The sequence below is a fragment of the Paramisgurnus dabryanus genome, chromosome 15 (assembly GCF_030506205.2).
Source record: "Paramisgurnus dabryanus chromosome 15, PD_genome_1.1, whole genome shotgun sequence".
Lineage (NCBI taxonomy): Eukaryota > Metazoa > Chordata > Actinopteri > Cypriniformes > Cobitidae > Paramisgurnus > Paramisgurnus dabryanus.
Genome location: NC_133351.1, coordinates 22,281,166 through 22,301,743, shown reverse-complemented (window position 1 = coordinate 22,301,743; position 20,578 = coordinate 22,281,166). Strand labels below are relative to the sequence as shown.

The 20,578-nt window shown below is 38.0% G+C and overlaps 2 protein-coding genes and 3 pseudogenes across 2 annotated transcripts in view; all 5 read left to right on the top strand.

The window, feature by feature from the left end:
* The window catches only part of LOC135731053 (UDP-glucuronosyltransferase-like), a 51,886-nt gene that overhangs the window by 4,348 nt on the left and 26,960 nt on the right, over window positions 1-20,578 (top strand). The window lies entirely within an intron of this gene.
* Window positions 3,460-4,397, top strand: LOC135731071 (UDP-glucuronosyltransferase 1-2 pseudogene; annotated as a pseudogene).
* LOC135730973 (UDP-glucuronosyltransferase 1A6-like) lies at window positions 8,703-12,679 on the top strand. The gene is made up of 2 exons (XM_065248905.1): window positions 8,703-9,545; window positions 12,650-12,679. Exons 1-2 carry the CDS (start codon window positions 8,703-8,705, stop codon window positions 12,677-12,679), a joined length of 873 nt encoding a protein of 290 aa, XP_065104977.1.
* Window positions 12,695-13,644, top strand: LOC135730972 (UDP-glucuronosyltransferase 1A5 pseudogene; annotated as a pseudogene).
* Window positions 18,556-19,718, top strand: LOC135782883 (UDP-glucuronosyltransferase 1A5 pseudogene; annotated as a pseudogene).

The following is a 20,578-nucleotide window of genomic DNA, read 5'->3' as shown; positions in this document are numbered from 1 at the left end:
CAAAGACAACGCAAAAGAGTACTCACGCACTGTTCAATGATTCAAACAGGGCGCAAATAAGTTTTAGTTTTCTTGCACTTGAACGAACATGTTTACATACAATTATCTCAAGTTTATCCTCCTAAAAACTGTCTGTCTTAAGCAAATGTGAACAGTTCAGAAATAAAACAGCAGATCAGTTAAAACAAAGAAAAAAATCACTCACTGTTAGTGCTTGTACATGCTTTTCGCATACTATATAGTATGAAAGTAGGCGGTTTCAAATGCAGCAAAGTTCTCTTCGCTCTGTTTACAAGTTGCTGCCGTCATGGCTTATACATTGAGATGTTTACCGTGTCTGGGCGGTTCGTGACTTGTGCCAGGGCTAGAATCGATAATCATAGCTTTTGTCAACTTTTACTAGCACTCTTGGGAACCTCAAGACATTTTGAAAAAATATGGTGAGAATGCAAGCTTCAATGAATGGCTGAAACCGTAGCCCATCACACATATACACCTGTATGTGCGCTTGCGCAGAAAGCGAACCTAGGGACAAGGACATACGACGGCCTTACGTAAACATATCATCAGAGTGATTGACAACTGGGATGACCAATAGTCTTGATGATCCACCCGGAAAAAGAAAATCTTCCGCTATACCTTTAAGTATACAGTATTGTTAGACCAATCTGAAAAACCTGAAGATCACTGTTTTATTTCATTTGTATTTTGTTCTGTTGTATTTATTTGTGCTATTGATCATAATTAGATTTTTTTATATTAAATAGTTTTTAAGAATATTAAAAAATGTGTACAATTTTGTTTTTGTTCTCATAACCTTATTAAGGTCACATGGGTCAAAAACAATTAAATAATAGCCTAATAAGGACTGTTTATGTAGTGCTTTTTGTGGTGGTGCCAGTAGAAAAATTCCTTGGAGTTGAGTCCTGCAAAAATTAATTCCCCAAACTAAAAATGATCTAAAGCAAATTTAAGCCATATTCTTGTTTAAAGTACCACTTCTGTGATTCTGCTTTAATGAATGTGTTAATGTGTCCACTTCTACTATTCTGGCTATGGTCCTGTGGCTCTTTTTACAAGATGTAATACCTGGGATTCAGAGTGTGTACATGAAGTAGGAACAGTTAAATGATTAAAGTATTTATTTTTGCCATGTGTTTGGCATGACCAACCTCGAGGACAGTGGAAGTTTGACTCGTGTGGTTCACTTTTGTGAAACGTGGACAGAAACCTTCCACAGAACAGAAGGGCTAAAAGATCACTTGATGTTTCTGGCCATTTATCTCAAAGTTTATTTATTATGTTAAAATTGGCAGTCTCTAGGTGTGAGCAAAAAATGCTCTATTCTTGTGTGTCCCTTTAAAGGCTAATTAGCTATTGCTTCCGGCACTCTTTCCAGAATAGAGCAGATTTTCAAGAACTTGTGCTCCATAACAACATAGCAGAAGAATATGTTAGTGGCAAATCAGTTGAAAGTTTAGCGTGTAAGTAATACCAATGAATACATAAACCTTTACTCCTGCAGTGACCTGAAGCATCCTCATTGATAACTGCATACCATCAGATGATTCTGATGGTCTGCCAACCGACAATCCTGATGTTGCTACTCTGTTCCAGTGTCTGACAAACATTTCACTATTAGTACAAGCCTCTTATCTTTACAGAAAGTGTACTCGGTTTAAAAAGTCAGTCATCTGACTGTACTGTGCATATTAATTGGGCTTTCTTTTATGCAGTCGGTGAGCATTGGGTGATAAACACTAAAACAGCCAGAAACTTCAAAGTAATCTTTAATGACCTTCACTGATGATCACATTAAAAGACAATGCGGTCATGCCAATTTGCATGACACAACATCAGGAAGTTAAGGCCCTACCCCATTGAGTATGCTGCACAATTCTTGGTCCATGTCCTTATAATCTGTAAGATGGACTTGTGCAATGCTCTCTCTGTTGGTATTTCTGCGTGGGAAGTCAAACCACTCCAACTGGTTCAGAACTAGCAGCTCGAATCATCTTCCACTGGCATACTTTCACACCTGCCTACATTTTTACATCCTATCCAGAACCTTGTGTACAGCGAATGAGCGGAGCCTTGCTATACCGTACCACACAAAAGTGCAATAAATCACTTTCCCGCTCATTCTCCTTCACTGCTCCCCACAAGTGGGACAATCTTCCAAATGCAGCCTGGTTATCCACATCTCTCACAGCATTCAAAAAAGTGAAAGACATATATATTTTTTTAAATACTTGATAGGTAAATGTTGACTGCTTTTCTATCTTAAAAAATAACCTTATCTCTCCCAACATTTATTGTTTTGGAATTTAGAAAAGTTGGTATAAGCAAATGTTACAATTCCCCTCCTTAGATAAATAGCTTTATTGCTTCCTATGTTCTTAAGTCGCCATGAAATGGAAGTAGCGACTGTCATATTTTCCCTGGGTGGTATATCCGAGTGAAAAGCCTTGAATTTGTCCACCGAGAACTGATTGATCGTTTAAAGTTGGGTCGTGTTGCTAATTGCTAATCGATATGAGCTTAAAAAATGTACTTAAATTGGTAACACGTAACAAATTAAGTTTTGTTCATTTAAATTTTCTCACTTAAGAGAAAAATGTAAGGTGAAAAAACTAATTTGGTAATACCCAATGGGACAGTTTCCCAGACAGGGTTTAGATTAATCCAGGTCTAGGCTTAAATTATATATAAGGACATTTAAGTATTTTTTTAACAAACTATTTTTTTTAACAAACGTTACAAAAAATCAATACTGGTGTTCATCTTGAGACAAAACAATGGCACTGATAAATGTTAAGATGTTATGGGCAAAATGTCTTTTTTAAATTAAGGCAGCTCTTGCATTTTAGTCGACTAGGATAAGGTCTGTCTGGGAAACCGCCCCAAAAAGTTTAACTTTTTCAACTAAAAGTGATAAAATTTAACTTGGAAAAAATTATATTTTAACAATTGATTTTTTATGTTAATCCAACTTTTATTATTTTCAGGTAAATCAAACCAAATCACATCAGTAAAATACTAGAGTTTACAGGTTTAAGAGTTTAGAAGTTTCCACAAAAGGTCTGTCAGGAATCTATAAGTTAAATTTCATGGCATGAAAACTTGCTTTTGTGTAGTGTTTATCTTACAGTGTCATGGACTTATCGGCAGCCTACTAAACCCGAAAGGATCCACACCATTTATACTATTGATACCCTTTTAGTACTCATACATGTCTTTATATTTTGCGTTTATTTATTTTACGATTTCCATGTAAAACTATAAATTTCAGACTTAAGAACCACAGACTCCTCTGTAGACTTTTCTCGGTGGAGAGCGCTTTCCTCTTTCCTTTAGGTGTGGCTTGCTACTAAAGGGTGGAATTTTGGTTTTTTCAGGCCCGCCTTCTTTGTTTAAAAAGTTGCAACCTCTATTCAAGAGAAAACAAATGCTAAAAAAGTACACAATCAGAGTGCTTAAGATTTTTAAGACAGCCATCTCTTCCTATTGCTACTGGTTCACACAGTTGTGTGGTTGTGAAGATGTCTGCTCTTGTATTGCTGCTGTGTCTTTTCTCTCTGGGATCAGGGAAGGCTGGGAAGTTATTGGTTAGTCCAGCAGATGGCAGCCACTGGACGGGGATGAAGCCTTTGGTTGAGGAGCTTGGGCGCAGAGGGAATCTGGTGGTTGTTGTCATTCCAGAAGCAAGTCTTAGCATGGGTCCATCAGATCATACCACTACTCTGACATTTCCAGTACCCTACACCAAAGCAAAGCTGGAGGAGAATGTAAATACAGGCATTAATCGGCAAATAAGTGTAGATGTGTCTACAGATCTTGCCAAATTTAGAGTTTTTTTCAACAGTGTGGACCGGCTTAGCATTCTCACATCACGAAACCTTGAGAGTGTCTTGTTCAATAAGGATTTGATGAAGAAACTTAAAGACTACAACTTTGACGCCATCCTCACAGACCCTTTTGATTCTACTGGAGTTATTCTTGGCGAGTATCTCTCAATTCCAGCCATTTACATCCAAACAGGTCATCCATGTGGCGTTGACGCTCTTGCAAGTAAATGCCCACTTCCAGGCTCTTACGTTCCACAACCTTTTACTCGTTTCTCTGACCACATGAGTTTCTGGCAAAGAAGTGTGAACCTTGTAAGGACCCTGGTGCAACCTATGGCTTGTGGACGTATGTATGCTCATGCAGATGAGATTGCTTCACGCTTACTTCAGAGAAAAACATCAATGGTTGAGATCATGAGCCGTGCTGCTCTCTGGTTTATGAAAGGTGACTTTACCGTAGAATTTCCACGCCCCTTGATGCCTAACATGATCATTGTTGGAGGATTGGATAGCAAGAAAGCCAAACCTCTGCCACAAGTAAGTCTTTAAAAAAGCTGTAATTTTGCTACCACTACTGATTGTTGTCATTCTCAGATGTAAATGCAATCAGCAATTTCACAAGGGTGACAACAAAGTTACGTATTTTGTTTTTGTGGACATCATGCATGTCTTGTGAACACATGGCACTGAAATGCACTAAGACCATTAGTTGGAAACTGCCTATAATGTGTTTTAATCACGGTTGTACAGTCCTTTTTTTCGGAGGGCCATTGTCCTTGTAAGTTTCACTTTAAACCTTATCAAACCCAACTGCTGTTCTTATCCCCACCAGTAATCCTGATGGCCCTGATGTACTGGTTGGGTGTGTTTATTTGGGAGGGGGGGGGTTAAACTCTGTACCAGTGACTCTTCAGGAGAAAGACTGGGCACCACTGATTTAAATAAACATTTTTGATAAAACAATTGATATCTTAATAGGTGCTACACAGTAGCAAGTTTTATTGCTAGGTTAACTGTTGCTGTAATAAGATGAAGATTAAATGCATTAGTAGTTGATAAACTGAGGTGTGTGTTGGGGGTGAAATTCCCACTTTGTGTCTTATCACAACAGATCATACTAGTTTCACATACATGAACTGAAAAAACAGTTTCTCTACACTGCAAAAAATTACTTTAATTAAATTAATAAATTAAATTAATAAAACAAGCGAAACTATGTGCCAATGGGGTGAGGACATTTTTCTTTTATTAAATGATTAAGAAAAATGTAAATGTAAACGTTAAGACTTTTTCTCACCCCATTGGATCATATTTTTGCTTGTTTTAAGCACAAATTGACTTGAATTGAATATTTTTGGTCTAAAAACTAGATTTTTTATTTCATCTTGATTTAAGAATTTTAAATATTTCTACTGAAAACAAGACAAAAATACTAAGAAAAAAAGTATTTTTTGCAGTGTAGGCAGGGCACTGGTTCTCAAACATTTTCATTGTGCGGCCAGGGGCGGCGCCAGGCGATTTTTATTTTGAAAAGTTGACTGACAAATTTGAAACCGGACAATAGCCTATGTAACCCCTGAAATCAAGTTGCCTTATTTCCTTGTGCTTTGGCTTTACTGCGTACATGCTGTTAGACATATGTAGACATATGGCTAGGTCTTAAAAAAATCTAGCATAAAGAATACGTTTCTTTGCTGTCAATAGCCTATGGGCCACTCCAATTCTTCCTCTCTGTTGAATATGCAGCAGATAAGGGAGGAGCTAATGAGAGTAGTATTTAACTACAGAAATAGAACTATTGATCTCTACAACGGTAACTTGAAAAAAAGTATCTTTAAAATGTAATCAGATAATTTAACGCATTATTACATTGAACGTAAGAATATAAAACATAATACTATGAAACAAAATAGTTTTTAGAAAAACATCCCCAAAATAGCCCCTGTAATCCTTTCTTACACCGACCTCATTATTTATTCAATTACAATAGCCAATGGCAAGTCTCTGACAGCAATACGTTTATATTTAGTTTTAGACGGTCTGTTAGTTTATACTATGTTTTAGACGTTCTGCATATTAAAATAAGAGAGTTTGGTTGTAGTATGGTACATAGTAGATATAAATTATATAAGATGGTTATACAGTAGGTATACAGTATTGTAGGTTTATTTATCACTCGATTTTTATTCCTTCGGCGCAGCAGTTTAAAAGTCTAATTTTGGCGGTTCTGTGACTTAATCAGGTCATTCAGCTCATGTCTGAGTAAAACCATAGTGGTAAAACTCGCGTACAAAAATCTGCTTGAGAAGAAAGATTAAAGTTCTTATGACACGTTACGTCTGCGACCAGCCCCGATTAGGTGAGTACACTTTTATATGCTACATAAAACGTTAATATTCTTATAATACATTTTATACACTCTTCGAGTGATCCCTGTATTTATTATGGTCTGGGCTAAGCCCAGGATATCCTTCAATGCTGGAAACGCCTCTGTGGTCCCCCTTGGTGACAGTGCATCCCTTCATGCCCCCTCAAAGAAAATTTATGACAACTTAACACGTCAATTATATTAATTTATACAATGTAGTGTTGGTTAATAGCCTTATTTTTCTGAAGTTTGATGATACAGAAATTATGATAAATATTGTATTTTATAAAAATTTATTAAACTGGGACTCCGGGCATCATCTCAGGGCCCCTCCAGGGGACCACGACCCCCAATTTGAGAACCACTGGTGTAGGGTACTGTAGCAGCAAAGTGCAGGCTCTCCTTTGTTAAAGGAGCCAAAGAAGGCATTAAAATAATATATTTAATGGTTCTCTGATATCTACATAGAAGGTATGTGGCTTTATTACGTGTAAAAATTATCCAGAGAAAGTTTTACATCCTAGGATTTTCCTTTATTATGAAAAGGTTTATTATAACCTTATTTGGAAGGGTCATGAATAATAATGTTGAGCTCTGCTCTGATTGGCTGTTTCTCAGTGCAGTTCAGTTTAGGGCTGTGCAAAAAATCTCCTGCAATTCTCATGCGTGTTTCATCAGTAAAGCCGGTTCCTTGATTAGTATTAAATCACCATCAGCTGCTTTCAGATGGTGCGGCATTTACTACACAGAGCCGTAGTTCACAGAGGAGCTAGGCAAAATCGCGTTCATAATCGAGGAAAATCAACTTCGAAGATCTATGCGATCTCTCTACACTCTGTGTAGTAAATGCCGCTCCATCTGACAGCAGCTGATGGGGATTTACTGGTGATTTTTTTGCACAGCCCTATTTCAGTTCAGTAACTCTGTGTGTAAGTAAACAGCCCTTATGTTTGCGCATGTATCTGACAAAGAAGCAGAATTTCATGAATAATCAATTGTTTGGAGATTAGAAATTTACTTTTCTGAGTGGTAAGTTTGTGTTTTTTTTTTCAGTATGGACCTGCAAAACGTAACTAACGTGAAAAGCAGAACTGTAGCTTAAACACTAGCATATATCATTAACTAGCATATAGTGCTTACTCAGCAGTCACAACTTTTTATTTAGCAGTGTAACTAGGGTTGCCGCGGTGACAGAATTTTCCCACTGGTTAATCAGCGAGTCACAAACCCAGTGATCCCTGTATCACCGGGTGGGAGGGGCTTATATATGCGCATGCAGACATGCACATTTTACTTTCACTTTTGAATTACGCAACTGTTTAAATGCAGTGCTTACGTACGCTGCGTTAAATCGCGTATGAATTTGCGTGCAATTAGAGTGCAACAGCTGGTAATTAAGTGCTTGAGTCAATGTGCGCAGGTAATTCTGACAGATCCCGCCAGTCCCAACCAGAGCAACCGGCTACTTCTCCATAAAGCGCTGCTTGAAAAACACAACCACAAAACGATCTCGCTTATATTACACATCATATATGTATATTATAACAAAAACGAATAAGCACGGGGGTTTTGCCATCGTCAGCTCGTCTCGCACACTCTGATAAGAATATATGAAGTCTGACACCGGCTGCTCTGTGACATGACGCGCGTTCAGCTCCGCTGAATTAAGGCAGCAGACATATTCAGTTGTTAGTGTGTTTGCTCTCTCTAATGAAACGAAATGATTTAATTACACGAAATATCAAAACGACGATCAAAGACGGTGTCGCGGTGGGCAAGTGATCTAACCGGTAAGAGGCTGAAGCACCGGTAATCACCGTTTCACCGACTATCGCGGCAAGCCTAATTGTAACAATATTGTACTTAATTTAATGTAGAATTTAATGTTGGAGCGTACATCCCGACTGTAACGTCACAGTTGGTGTTATGTTGAGATTTGCCTGCTTTCCAGCTGTCTTTTGCATGCACAAGGTTTACATAAGGAGGAGGAAACAATAGTGTTTGAGGCTCACGATATGTCATTACCATGCACAGATCTCTTATTTTTCATCTATACAAATACATTTTTACATTTTACGGCAGTTTTAAGGGTTAATGTGAGATCTATTCTTGGGTACATCTTTTGACAATTTTTTTCTTACAGTGTACATAGGATATCTTTATCTGTGCAAATGTCATATCTACTCTCAGAGATTAAAGTTCAAGGGTGCTTATATATACAGTATGAACTATATCTACATATGCAACTTTATCTATTGAAAATGTTAATGTTTTGCAGTACACAATTATGCAGTTTAAAACGTTCGCCCTCATTGGTTTCTTCACAACCTTATATAGATAAAGTCCCGCCCACTGTACCACCTCGACTGAATATAAGCCAGAGTCATGTGAGATATGGAGAACTTTAAGCTACATTACCTGGTTGTTTAGTATCACCTTGATTTCCTCCAGCCGGACCTGTGAGATTTTTTTACACCATTGATAGAATGACTATCGTACGGTTGCTTGTGAGTCTTTTACTCTTTGGTTCAGTTGAAGCTGGGAAGCTGTTGGTTATTCCTACAGATGGCAGCCATTGGCTTGGGATGAAGCCTATGGTGGAAGAACTGGGGAGGAGAGGAAATCAGGTGGTGGTGGTCATCCCAGATGCAAGTCTGAGTATGGGTCCATCAGATCACACCACCACTCTTTCTTATCCAGTGCCTTACACTAAAGCTGAATTACACGAGCAGTTAGAAGGCAATTTAACCCAAATTATGAGCAATGATCTTTCTTCTAACCTGTCCAAGTTCCTGTGGTTCTTCAACCAAATTATATTTTTTCAAAAGTTCATAGTAAAAAATGCAGAGAGCCTGCTGCTTGACGAAGACTTGATGAAGAAACTGCAAGACTACGACTTTGATGCTATTCTCACAGACCCGTTTGAACCTGTTGGAGTTATTGTTGGTGAATATCTCTCAATTCCAGCTATTTATGTGCAAATAAACCTTCCTTGTGGCATTGACACTCTTGCCAGCCAATGCCCAAGTCCACCCTCCTATGTTCCCCAGCGTAACACCCACTTTACAGACCATATGAATTTTGGGCAGAGGTGTGTGAACCTGATAAGAAGTCTCCTGCAGCACACGTCCTGTAAAGTTTTGCACGCTAATGCAGATGAGATTGCCACACGTTTACTTCGACGAAAAGCATCAGTGATGGAGATCATGAGCCGTGCGGCTCTCTGGTTAATGCGATTCGACTTTGCGTTTGAAGTTCCACGGCCAGTGATGCCCAACATGATCATGATTGGAGGGATGGCAGCCAAGAAACCAAAACCTTTATCACAAGTAAGGTCTTTAAAAACAATCCATGCTATAGTTCAACTTATTGGTGCTGTAGCTGTTAACATCTGGTTTTTATTGATTACTGTCTGTCAATATCATGGACTGTGAAAATATTGCAAAGAGACTAAATGGCAGTGCCGTGGTTGATCCCCTTCTGACATCAAAAGACCCCTTCTGATTCTGGGTCATTTGCAGGATTTGGTTGCATTGGCTGAAAGGCTAAATAGTAGGCCATTGCAGTAGTCCAGTCTTACGGCGAATTCACACGGGGCGTAAGCGTTAACGCTTCCCATTCACTTTTAATGGGTGACGTCCAGGGCAGGACTTACCAGGGTGGAGGCCCCTGGGCTTGAATAAATTTTGGGCCCTACACTCTCAGAACAAAAGGTACAAAAGCTGTCACTAGGATGGTACCCTTTAAATGGGTCCTAATATTTACTATTTAGGTACAGATATATACATTTGTTCCCATTACATGCACTTTTAGGTACAAAGGTGTACTATTTGAAAGGGTACCACCCCAGTGACAGCTTGTGTAAATTATCTTCTGAGAGTGCACACATACAGTAAACAACCTAAAATAAATAATATATCATAGAACTATATTTTAGGGAAGTTTCCCCACAGGGTTTAGATTAATCCAGCACTAGGCCTATTGCTATAGGTTATTATTAGGGCATTCAAGTAGTTTTTACAAACAAACCTTACAAAAAACATTACTGGTGTGCGTCTTGAGACAATGTTAAGATATATCAGTGCAAGATGTGTTTAAATTAAGACAGATCAAACATGCATTTTAGTCTGGGACTAGGATAAGACCTGACTAGGAAACTGCCCCTATATCTCTAAAGCAGAACATAAGCCCAGTCTAAAATTAAATCATGTATTTTTAGGGCTGTCACACATTCAAATTAATCATGCACATTAAAAAATACCCCATAACAACATTTAAAATCATTGTGTAAGACTTAGCTTAAGAAAATAATAATAGTCTTGATAAACATTCACCTTATTACACACCATATAATGTTATAAACATAATCAACAAGTGTATTTTTTTTGCAAATAGCGTACAAGGGGTGCAGTGTTTAAGAATGAAAAAGTAAAGATTTTAGGATGTTATTTTAATAATTATGACAAGACCATCATGTAATATTAGACACCAAAAACCAAAGTAGAGAAGATGATCATTAATTAATTTTTGCGTCTGATATGAACCTAACCCTACATTAAAACCTTGAACGTAGATATAAAAATGAACACTTTTCAGAAGTTTAAACTGTGATTCTGTTAGCAAACATGCTGAAAGAGAAACTACAGGAAAGTTAGGCTAGCTAGTGGATTATATCAAAAACCATCAGGACAACAACATGGCCATAATTTAGTGAATCCTCACCTCCAGATGAAGTAATAAACTGGACTGATGATTTAAAATGTTGATATAATCATGTGCGTTGTTAACTCTCAGGATTTTGTTATGTTTCGTAGCTCTGCTTCACTCGTTTATTTCTCCACAGAAACTGTTTGTCGCGTGAACTGCAGACTGCGAACAGATTGGATTTCATTTGGCGCTACGCAGATCGTTTGGTGATGTCAAAGTTCTGCGAGAGCGATTAGAAAGCAGACTTCCCCGTCTGATTTCTCGAATCGCTCTCGCGGTACTCTGATGTCATTCTTTTGGCTGTTGTGGAACCACTAGAAAACACCCGTCTGCTTTACAGTCACTTTTGCGCCGTGATAATTTGATTTCATATGATGATTGGATCGCGCAGTGCCGCATGAAGTCAAATGCACCAAATACCAAATAGCCGACTGTATATGAGGTTAAAAAAGTAGCAAGTGGAGCATGCGAATGGTGAGTGATTCAGATGTCAATTTATGAATGAAAGTGTCAAAGGTTTGTCACACACTGTTAAGTATCCTCACGCTTTTTTAAATGGGTATACGGAAATCCTTGACCATTACTAGTGGATATACTGCGTATACCGGCGTATCACGTAAGATTACAAACAAACAAGAAAAAAAACAGAGTTACAAGACCATAGCCTACTCTAGTAATCTTTTTCATACTGAGCGCTTCATTTTCGCGTTGCTCTTTCTCATTATCTGTAAAGCTCATTCATGACTCGCATTTCGCGTATTCGCTATTGTACTAGCATCTATGGGTTTCAAAAGCAGTAAACTCAGCGCGTCATATTCAGCACCAAGATGACTGACATATATATATTAACGAATTAAATGCAGCACCAAACAATTCTGCACCAACCAATAGGCTGTAAAATAAAAAATGAAAACGACTGAACAAATCAAACGAACGCAAGCAAGCACGGAGGCCCCTATTGGCCGAGGCCCCTGGGCTCAAGCCCACTCAAGCCCAATGGTAAGTCCGGCCATGGTGACGTCAAGCGTTGGCGAAGTGAATTGTAGATCTGTCGGCGCCGCGTCACTGCTGTTGCTCGCAGCAAAAGTTGAACATTTCTCAACTTTTCAAGCGGCAACGCGAGCATCAGCCAATCAGACTGCCTTATGCAAATAACCTAGGCAGAGCCATCCAATTACGTTTATGGAAGACCGTAGCATGTGCTGCGGCCACTGTGATTGGCTGTTGGCCACGCTTCAGACAAGCCTTCCGTCAAGCTTTAACGCTTTTGCCCTGTGTGAATGCGCCGTTAATATGAAAAGAGATTGGACTGAAAGTTGCATAGCATACTCAGACAGGAAAGGTCTGATTTAGCTATTTTGTACCTGCCTGACAGTGGTTGTTGTGATATAATACATTTTAGCTGGTCATCGAACACCACCCTCAGATTCCTAAGGTGACTTAGGAGTTAGAGTTGAAGAACCAAGTTAAATGGAGAAGTAGTGTTCTTTTAATGGGTTGGCAGGGATTTGAGTTGAAGCTGATTTTTCTGCATCTATGAAGAGAAGTCTAAAGCAAGCAAACATACTAGCAAAACAACCTTTATCTTAAAAAGTGTAAACAATCTTTAATCCAGCGCATGTACAATAAAGAGAGTTTACCTCAATTTTTGAACTTTAAAAAGTTTCAACTTTACAAAATGTAACATTCGTTTATTTTGTGGACACACTCTGTTATCTATTAACAGAATGCTGATAAGTTTGAGCGTGCCGCATAAGAAGTGCAAGTTGAACCTGTGCGGTAATAGTGTGTGGACATCATACTTATTCATAGTCAACTGTTGACTTCTTTCACACCACTGATAGAATGACTATCGTACGGTTGCTTGTGAGTCTTTTACTCTTTGGTTCATCTGAAGCTGGGAAGCTGTTGGTTATTCCGTCCGATGGCAGTCATTGGCTTGGGATGAAGCCTATTGTGGAAGAGCTGGGGAGGAGAGGGAATGAGGTGGTGGTGGTCATCCCAGATGCAAGTCTGAGTATGGGTCCATCAGATCACACCACCACTCTTTCTTTTCCAGTGCCTTACACCAAAGCTGAGCTAGAAGGGAATTTAGCAGGCAAAGTAGACACTATTTTGAGTATTGATATGTCTACAGACCTGGCCAGGTTTCAGACATTCTTCTTCTCGCTGGATGTTCTACAAACGTTTACAGTGAGGAGCGCAGAGAGTCTGCTTTTCAACAAGGACCTGATGAAGAAACTGAAAGACTACAACTTTGATGCTATTCTAACTGATCCATTTGAGCCTCTTGGAGTTATTGTTGGTGAATATCTCTCCATTCCGGCTATTTACATGCAAATAAATCATCCATGTGGGGTCGACACTCTTGCCGGTCAATGCCCAAGTCCACCGTCCTATGTTCCTCAATTTTTTACTCAATTTACTGAACACATGAGTTTTTGGCAAAGAAGTGTGAACCTGGTAAGGACTCTGCTGCAACCCATGGCTTGTGATTATTTATTTACTCAAGCAGATGAGATTGCCTCCCGTTTACTTCAAAGAAAATCATCCATGGTAGAAATCATGAGCCGTGCTGCTCTCTGGTTAATGCGATTCGACTTTGCCTTTGAATTTTCACGGCCAGTGATGCCCAACATGATCATGATTGGAGGGATGGCAACCAAGAAATTAAAACCTTTGTCACAAGTAAGCCATCATGGTAAATTTTACATACTATAGTTCCACTGCAGAATTATAAGTGCTGCAACTTTGACTTTGCCATTACACAATTGTTTACTGTCATGGCCATTAAAAGCAAATACCCAAGACTACAATTGGCAATAAGTTAAGAAATTTGCTTATCCCATTGGCATATTTTTTTGCTTTTGTTTTATGCACAAAATCACTTAAATTAGATTTTTTTTTGTCTAAAAACTAGACTTATTTTCTTGGGTCGTTTTGCTCATCAAGAAAAAGCATCTTAATTTAAGAATTTTTACATATTTTTACTGAAAACAAGACAAAAAATATTTTTTCTTGAAAATTATTTTTTGCAGTGCAGCAGACATTAAAGAGCAGACTCGTTTTGTTTTACTCCTAATTTTGAAAGTTGCTTTGAATGAAAGATTATCTTACAATATTTCCGCAATGTTCATCGTTCCAAAGCAGCTTCACATGAAATTGAAACAAAGAAAACACAGAAAACCAAAGAACAACAAAACATGGCAGTTTTTAAATTGGATGGAGTATTTAAAGTTACATGGAGTTGAATATGAACATAATTATAAACTAAAATGTTTTTAAAATTGTACACTCCCTGACAAAAGTCTTGTCGCTTATCTATTTTGTAGAAACACCTGCTATTAACCTGACTTTTAATTAATCAATTAGTGTTAGAAATAGCTCATATGAAAAACTAAAACCCTTCCAAATGATTTTTAATGCACTGAAATAAATTAGTTTTACTGAAAAAAGATGTATCCTTTAATCAAGACAAAAAGGTAAAATTTTGGAAAGACAAAAGTTTTGTCGCCTATACAGAAATTGAACAAATTTACTGAAAATACAAAAATATCTCAGCAAATTAAGTAGTGGTGCTGTGAGATCCAAATGTAATATCTTGTATGACTTCCATGAGCTTGAAGGACTGCATCCATGCGGTTTGGCAAGGATTCATAAAATGTATTGATGAAGTCATCAGGAATAGCTAAGAAAGCAGTCTTGCATGCCTCCCAGAGTTCAGCAATATTCTTTGGTTTCGTCTTCCATGCTTCCTCTTTCATCCTACCCCACATTTTCCCAATAATGTTCATGTCTGGTGACTGGGCTGGCCAATCCTGGAGCATCTTGATCTTCTTCACCTTGAGGAACTTTGATGTGGAATTTGGCCTCTTTTATGGTTGGGAATATAAGAGGTAGCTAAGATTTCTTAGTATTTTAGACTATTGATGTTGCCTTCCACACTGCAGATTTCTTGCACACCCTAATACTGGATGTAGCCAGACCATGATTTTTCCGCCACCAAACTTCACTGTTTTCTGGGTGAATCTCGAATCCATGTGGGCTCCAGTAGGTCTCCTGCAATATTTGAGGTGACTGTGATGTAATTCAACAGAAGATTCATCTGAACAATCCGCCTTCTGCTTTTCCAGCTTCCATCATTTTAGCAGGCTGTGGGCCTTGGCAAATGCCACATGGTTTTTCAATTGTTTTTTGTTTAGTGCTGGCTTCTGGGCACTGATTCGACCATGGAGGCCATTTTGAGACAAAATCCGACAAACTGTTCTGGTTGACACAGGGACTTCAGGTGACCAGGTCTCGTGGAGCTCTGCTGCAGTGGAAAATGGGCTGACTTTGGAATTTCGAGCCAACAAATGGTCCTCTCGAGCAGTTGTCTTGCGGGGTCTGCCTAACCTGGACTTGTCAAAAATGTCTCCGGTCTCTTCAAATCTTTTTTTATCCTCTGTACTTGACGCTGAGACACATTGAAGGTGTCTGCCACATCAGCAGTGGATCTGGTCTTCAGCCTCTTTATAATCAAAACTTAAGTCTCAAGGTGAATCTTAGGCATGTTTGCAGAGGTGTAGTTGCAGTTGATGTGAAGGTCTAGTGTACTGAGGTTCTTTTTATACACACCTGAGACCTAATTAATCCATTATTAGTCACAGATGATGCTCATATGACAAGGCAACAACACTTATGTCTTTGCAATAATTGACTCAACGGGCTTTACCGAGCTGTGAATATCAGAATACTTTTTGACAGTTTCGTTTTGCACTGAAACATTATTACAAAAGCTGTTGGGATTTAAATGAGCCATTTCTTGAAAAAAAAATTTGATTAGAAATATATTTTAGCGGAACTTCATGTCAATTTGTACACAAGCGACAAGACTTTTGTCAGGGAGTGTATTTAGGTACCACTTGTAGTAAACCTAAACTAGGGCTGGGCGATAATTCGATAACGATAATTTTACCGATATAAACTTTTTCGATAAAACGATAAGGACAGTTCGATAAGTGATCGATAATGTTTAAGCACTGTGCGTAATGTTGCGCGAGCACTTCCGGATGCGGCACGCGCTCTTGGTTTACAATCACAGTGACAGTCAGACTTGAAGGAGTGGAAGATGAGGCAAGTTATTTATTTATTAGTAGAGACCTATGATTTTCGCGATGCGGATAACGCGGACGGAATCACGGAATCCAAATGCGCGGAAACATTTTCTTGTGTGTAATGTTGGACGCGCAAACAGGGTTCGTCAAACACAGCAGACACAGGTGCGTGCAGTATACTTTACTTTCATTCAGCGTCCGCCTTGCGCACGCACACGTCCGCCCAGCTTTAAAAGTATATTTACAGGACATTCACAAATTCAGGAAACTGAGGAAAAGCAGCAGATCCACCACTGCAGTGAATATAGTGTTTGGGTATGTGCGCTCCCACAGCAAAGTGACACCCTTGACATCCATTTATCAGCGTGTATAGCTCGTATATGTATAACACACGCGTGATCACTGAACTAAGTTTTCTTTCTTGTTTAAGTGAACATAAACAGCTGTTACTCAGTATATTGAAACTTAAAGCAGTCTGTCTTGGGTCTTAAAGGGACAGTAGTCTGCTGCTTTTGTGTCAGAAATGTGTTGATTTCATAACAAATAGATTTACATTTAATACAGATGCATTAAAACAAGATTTTAGTTTTTGTATTTGTCATGTTCTGAATAAAAAGTAGTTTAAAACTATTATTAACTGTCTGGTTTTTACAATTTTCATTCAGGAGCAAAAATCTGCCTTTAAATTTGACAGGAGTAATGATTTGTTATTTATCATGATAATTATCGATATCGACTGATATGGAAAACATTTTCTCGATAATTTTTTGAGTCATATCGCCCAGCCCTAACCTAAACCCATATTTGTATGAAAGATGGGTTAAAATTTAAGTCTTAACTAAATCAATTTTTAAATACAGAGATAATGTTAAAAGTGCATTTTAGTTCATATTCATGGTGTCTCAAAATAGCACAAATAAGTAAACTTAGATAATATTAAGAACATCTTTAAAAGTACTAAACAAGAATTTTTAGTATATAAACTACAAAATTAGTGTGTGAAAATAGAGCACTAAGTACATTATGGAAGTGTACTACTTTTTCACCTGGGAAATCTCCTAAACCCTAAAAAGTAAACCTCAAACCAGCAATCGTATGTTTGTCTGAACTTTTGATCTCTTAAATGTTAGTGTTTATATTAATAATCCCCAGCAAATGAAATATCTGGTCATTGTATAAGTGGACAGATACGCTCTGTTAATTATTTACAGAATGAAGAAAGTAGTTTAAGTGTGCTGCACGAGCTCTGGATGTTGTTTTACTATTATTTGTTTAGTTTATTTTACTTTATTTCTATATGGCTAGAGATAAACAATGCAATTTTGGTGTTTAATTATGTGTTTAACTCAAATATCAATACTTAACAGTACTAAACTGCAAACTGCAGAAATTCTTTTGAACATCAGCAAAATGACCTAATAAAAAATCTATTTTTTAGAACAAAAATATACAATTTAAGTCAATTTGTGCTTAAAACAAGCAAAAAATATCTGCCAATGGGGTGAGAAAACATTTCTTGAATTTAATGTTTATAAATATTTTTTTCTCACTTCATTAAATTGTAAAATTTTGATGTAAAAACTAGATTTTTTTCTTAGGTAATTTTGCTGATCAAGAAAATACATATTGATTTAAGAATTTTGTGATATTTCTACTGAAAACAAGACAAAATACTAAGAAAGAAAGTAAGTTTTGCAGTGTATGGTACTGTAGCAGCAAAGTGCATGCTCACCTTTGTTAAAGATGCAACATAATGCATTGAAATAATCTGTTTAATTGATATCTACATAGAAGGCATGTGGTTTATGAAGTGCAAAAAATATCCAGAGACAGTTTTACAACCCTAGGATTTGCCTTTATTATGAAATGGTTTATTATTACCTTATTTGGAAGGGTCATGAATAATAATGTTGAGCTCTGCTCTGATCTCAGTTCAGTTCAGTAGCTCTCTGTGCAAGTAAACAGATCTCATGTTTGAGCATGTATCTGACAAAGATGCAGAATTTGAGGAATAATCCATTGTTTGGAGATTACAAAAAAGTATGTTTTTGAGTGGTACGTTTGTGTTCTTAGCATATTGCATTAACTAGCATATAGCGCTAACTCAACAGTCACAATTTTTATTTGGCAACATTGTACTTAATTTAATATAGAATTTAATGTTGGGGCGTAACAGTCTGTGTTATGTTGAGATTGGCCTGTTTTCCTGCTGTCTTTTGCATGCACAAGGTTTAAGAGGAAACAATAGTGTTTGAGGCTCACGGTATGTCATTACCATGCACAGATCTCTTATTTTTCATCTATGCAAATAAATTTTTACATGCTATGGCAGCTTTAAGGTTTAGTATGTGATCCTGGGTACATATTTTGACATTTTTTCTAACAGTGTACAGAGGATATCTTTACTGTATCTGTGCAAATGTCATATCTACTCTCAGAGATTAAAGTTCAAGGTTGCTTATATATACAGTATGAACTATCTACGCAACTTTATCTATTTTTTTACGAATGCCATTACAAAGCATTTACATTTTTTTCAATGTGAAAATGTTAATGTTTTGCAGTACACAATTATGCAGTTTAAGACGTTCGCCCCCATTGGTTGCTTCACCACCTTATATAGATAAAGTCCCACCCAGCTGTAATTGTCTCCACCTCGACTGAATATAAGCCAGAGTCATTTGGAGATATGGAGAACTTTAAGCTACATTACCTGCTTGTTTAGTATCGGCCTTGATCTCCTCCATCCGGACCTGTGAGATATTTTTTACACCATTGATATAATGACTATCGTACGGTTGCTCGTGAGTCTCTTACTCTTTGGTTCAGCTGAAGCTGGGAAGCTGTTGGTTATTCCTTCTGATGGCAGTCACTGGCTTGGGATGAAGCCTATTGTGGAAGAGCTGGGGAGGAGAGGAAATCAGGTGGTGGTGGTCATCCCAGATGCAAGTCTGAGTATGGGTCCATCAGATCACACCACCACTATTTCTTATCCAGTGCCTTACACTAAAGCTGAATTAAGCGAGCAGTTAGAAGGCAATTTAACCCAAATTATGAGCATTGATCTTTCTGCAAACCTCTCCAAGTTCCTGTGGTTCTTCAACCAAATTACATTTCTTCAGAAGTTCATAGTAAGAAACGCAGAGGACCTGCTGTTTGATGATAACTTGATGAAGAAACTGCAAGACTACAACTTTGATGCTATTCTCACAGACCCGTTTGAACCTGTTGGAGTTATTGTTGGTGAATATCTCTCAATTCCAGCTATTTATATGCAAATAAACCTTCCTTGTGGCATTGACACTCTTGCCAGCCAATGCCCAAGTCCACCCTCCTATGTTCCTCAGCGTAACACCCACTTTACAGACCATATGAATTTTGGGCAGAGGTGTGTGAACTTGATAAGAAGTCTCCTGCAGCACACGGCCTGTAAAGTTTTGCATGCTAATGCGGATGAGATTGCTACACGTTTACTTCGCCGAAAAGCATCATTGATGGAGATCATGAGCCGTGCTGCTCTCTGGTTTATGCGTTTTGACTTTGCTTTTGAATTTCCACGGCCAGTGATGCCCAACATGATCATGATTGGAGGGATGGCAGCCAAGAAACCGAAACCTTTATCACAAGTAAGGTCTTTAAAAACAATCCATGCTATAGTTCATCTTATTGGTGCTGTAGCTGTTTGACATGAACATCTGGTTTTTATTGATTGCTGTCTGTCAATATCATGGACTGTAAAAATACGTGTTTGCGTTGTTTATGATAGAAAAAAACATTATTTTCCACATATCGTACTTTTTTGTTGCTCCAGACATCCCTGCCTTCCTCAAACGCTCTGATTTGTTACAAAGCTCATCGATCTGAAATGCACCCGATTGGCCAGCTTACCAGTACGTTGTGATTGGCTTAAAAACCTCTGATGTCAGCCGGAAATGTGACGCTCCTTACCATGTAGCTCCCAATGCAAAACTGAGAGGAGTTAATATTGTCTTTAGTACCTTATGAATAGCAGATTAAACATTGTGGTTAGAGGACCTATTGGCTTTGTATTGGCAAAATTTGGCCTGTGGTAAAACTAATTGAATAAGCCTGTGCTATGCCCACAAAGTCAAGTGGCATTTTCTTATCTGTGACTTCAGTTAATATTTCAGAATCTGAAGTTTATAGATATTTCACTTCGGTTAGAAGAAAAATATGTACTGATGATTGATATGTACTGAAAATTGATATGTGTTATTTGTGTTTTGATAGATGTTTTGTCTTAATATTCTACATTAAAAGTAATGTATTTTTTATTCGGGCTACTTGCATTCATTTCGGGCTACCAAAAACTGAAGAGTGCCTGCCCGAAGGGCTACCAGGGATTTTGAAATTTTGCGAGCCCTGCCATGAATACAGCAAATGAAATTAATGTACATGTGACAAAAAAAGTCTGTTTATTATTCTGGCCGGTAAAAAAATATGCTTGGCTGGTGGATTTTTTCATCTACCAGTCCCCGTGGCAGGTGAGCCAAAAAGTTAATTTCGGACCCTGTGCAGATGACTACAATCCGTGTGTT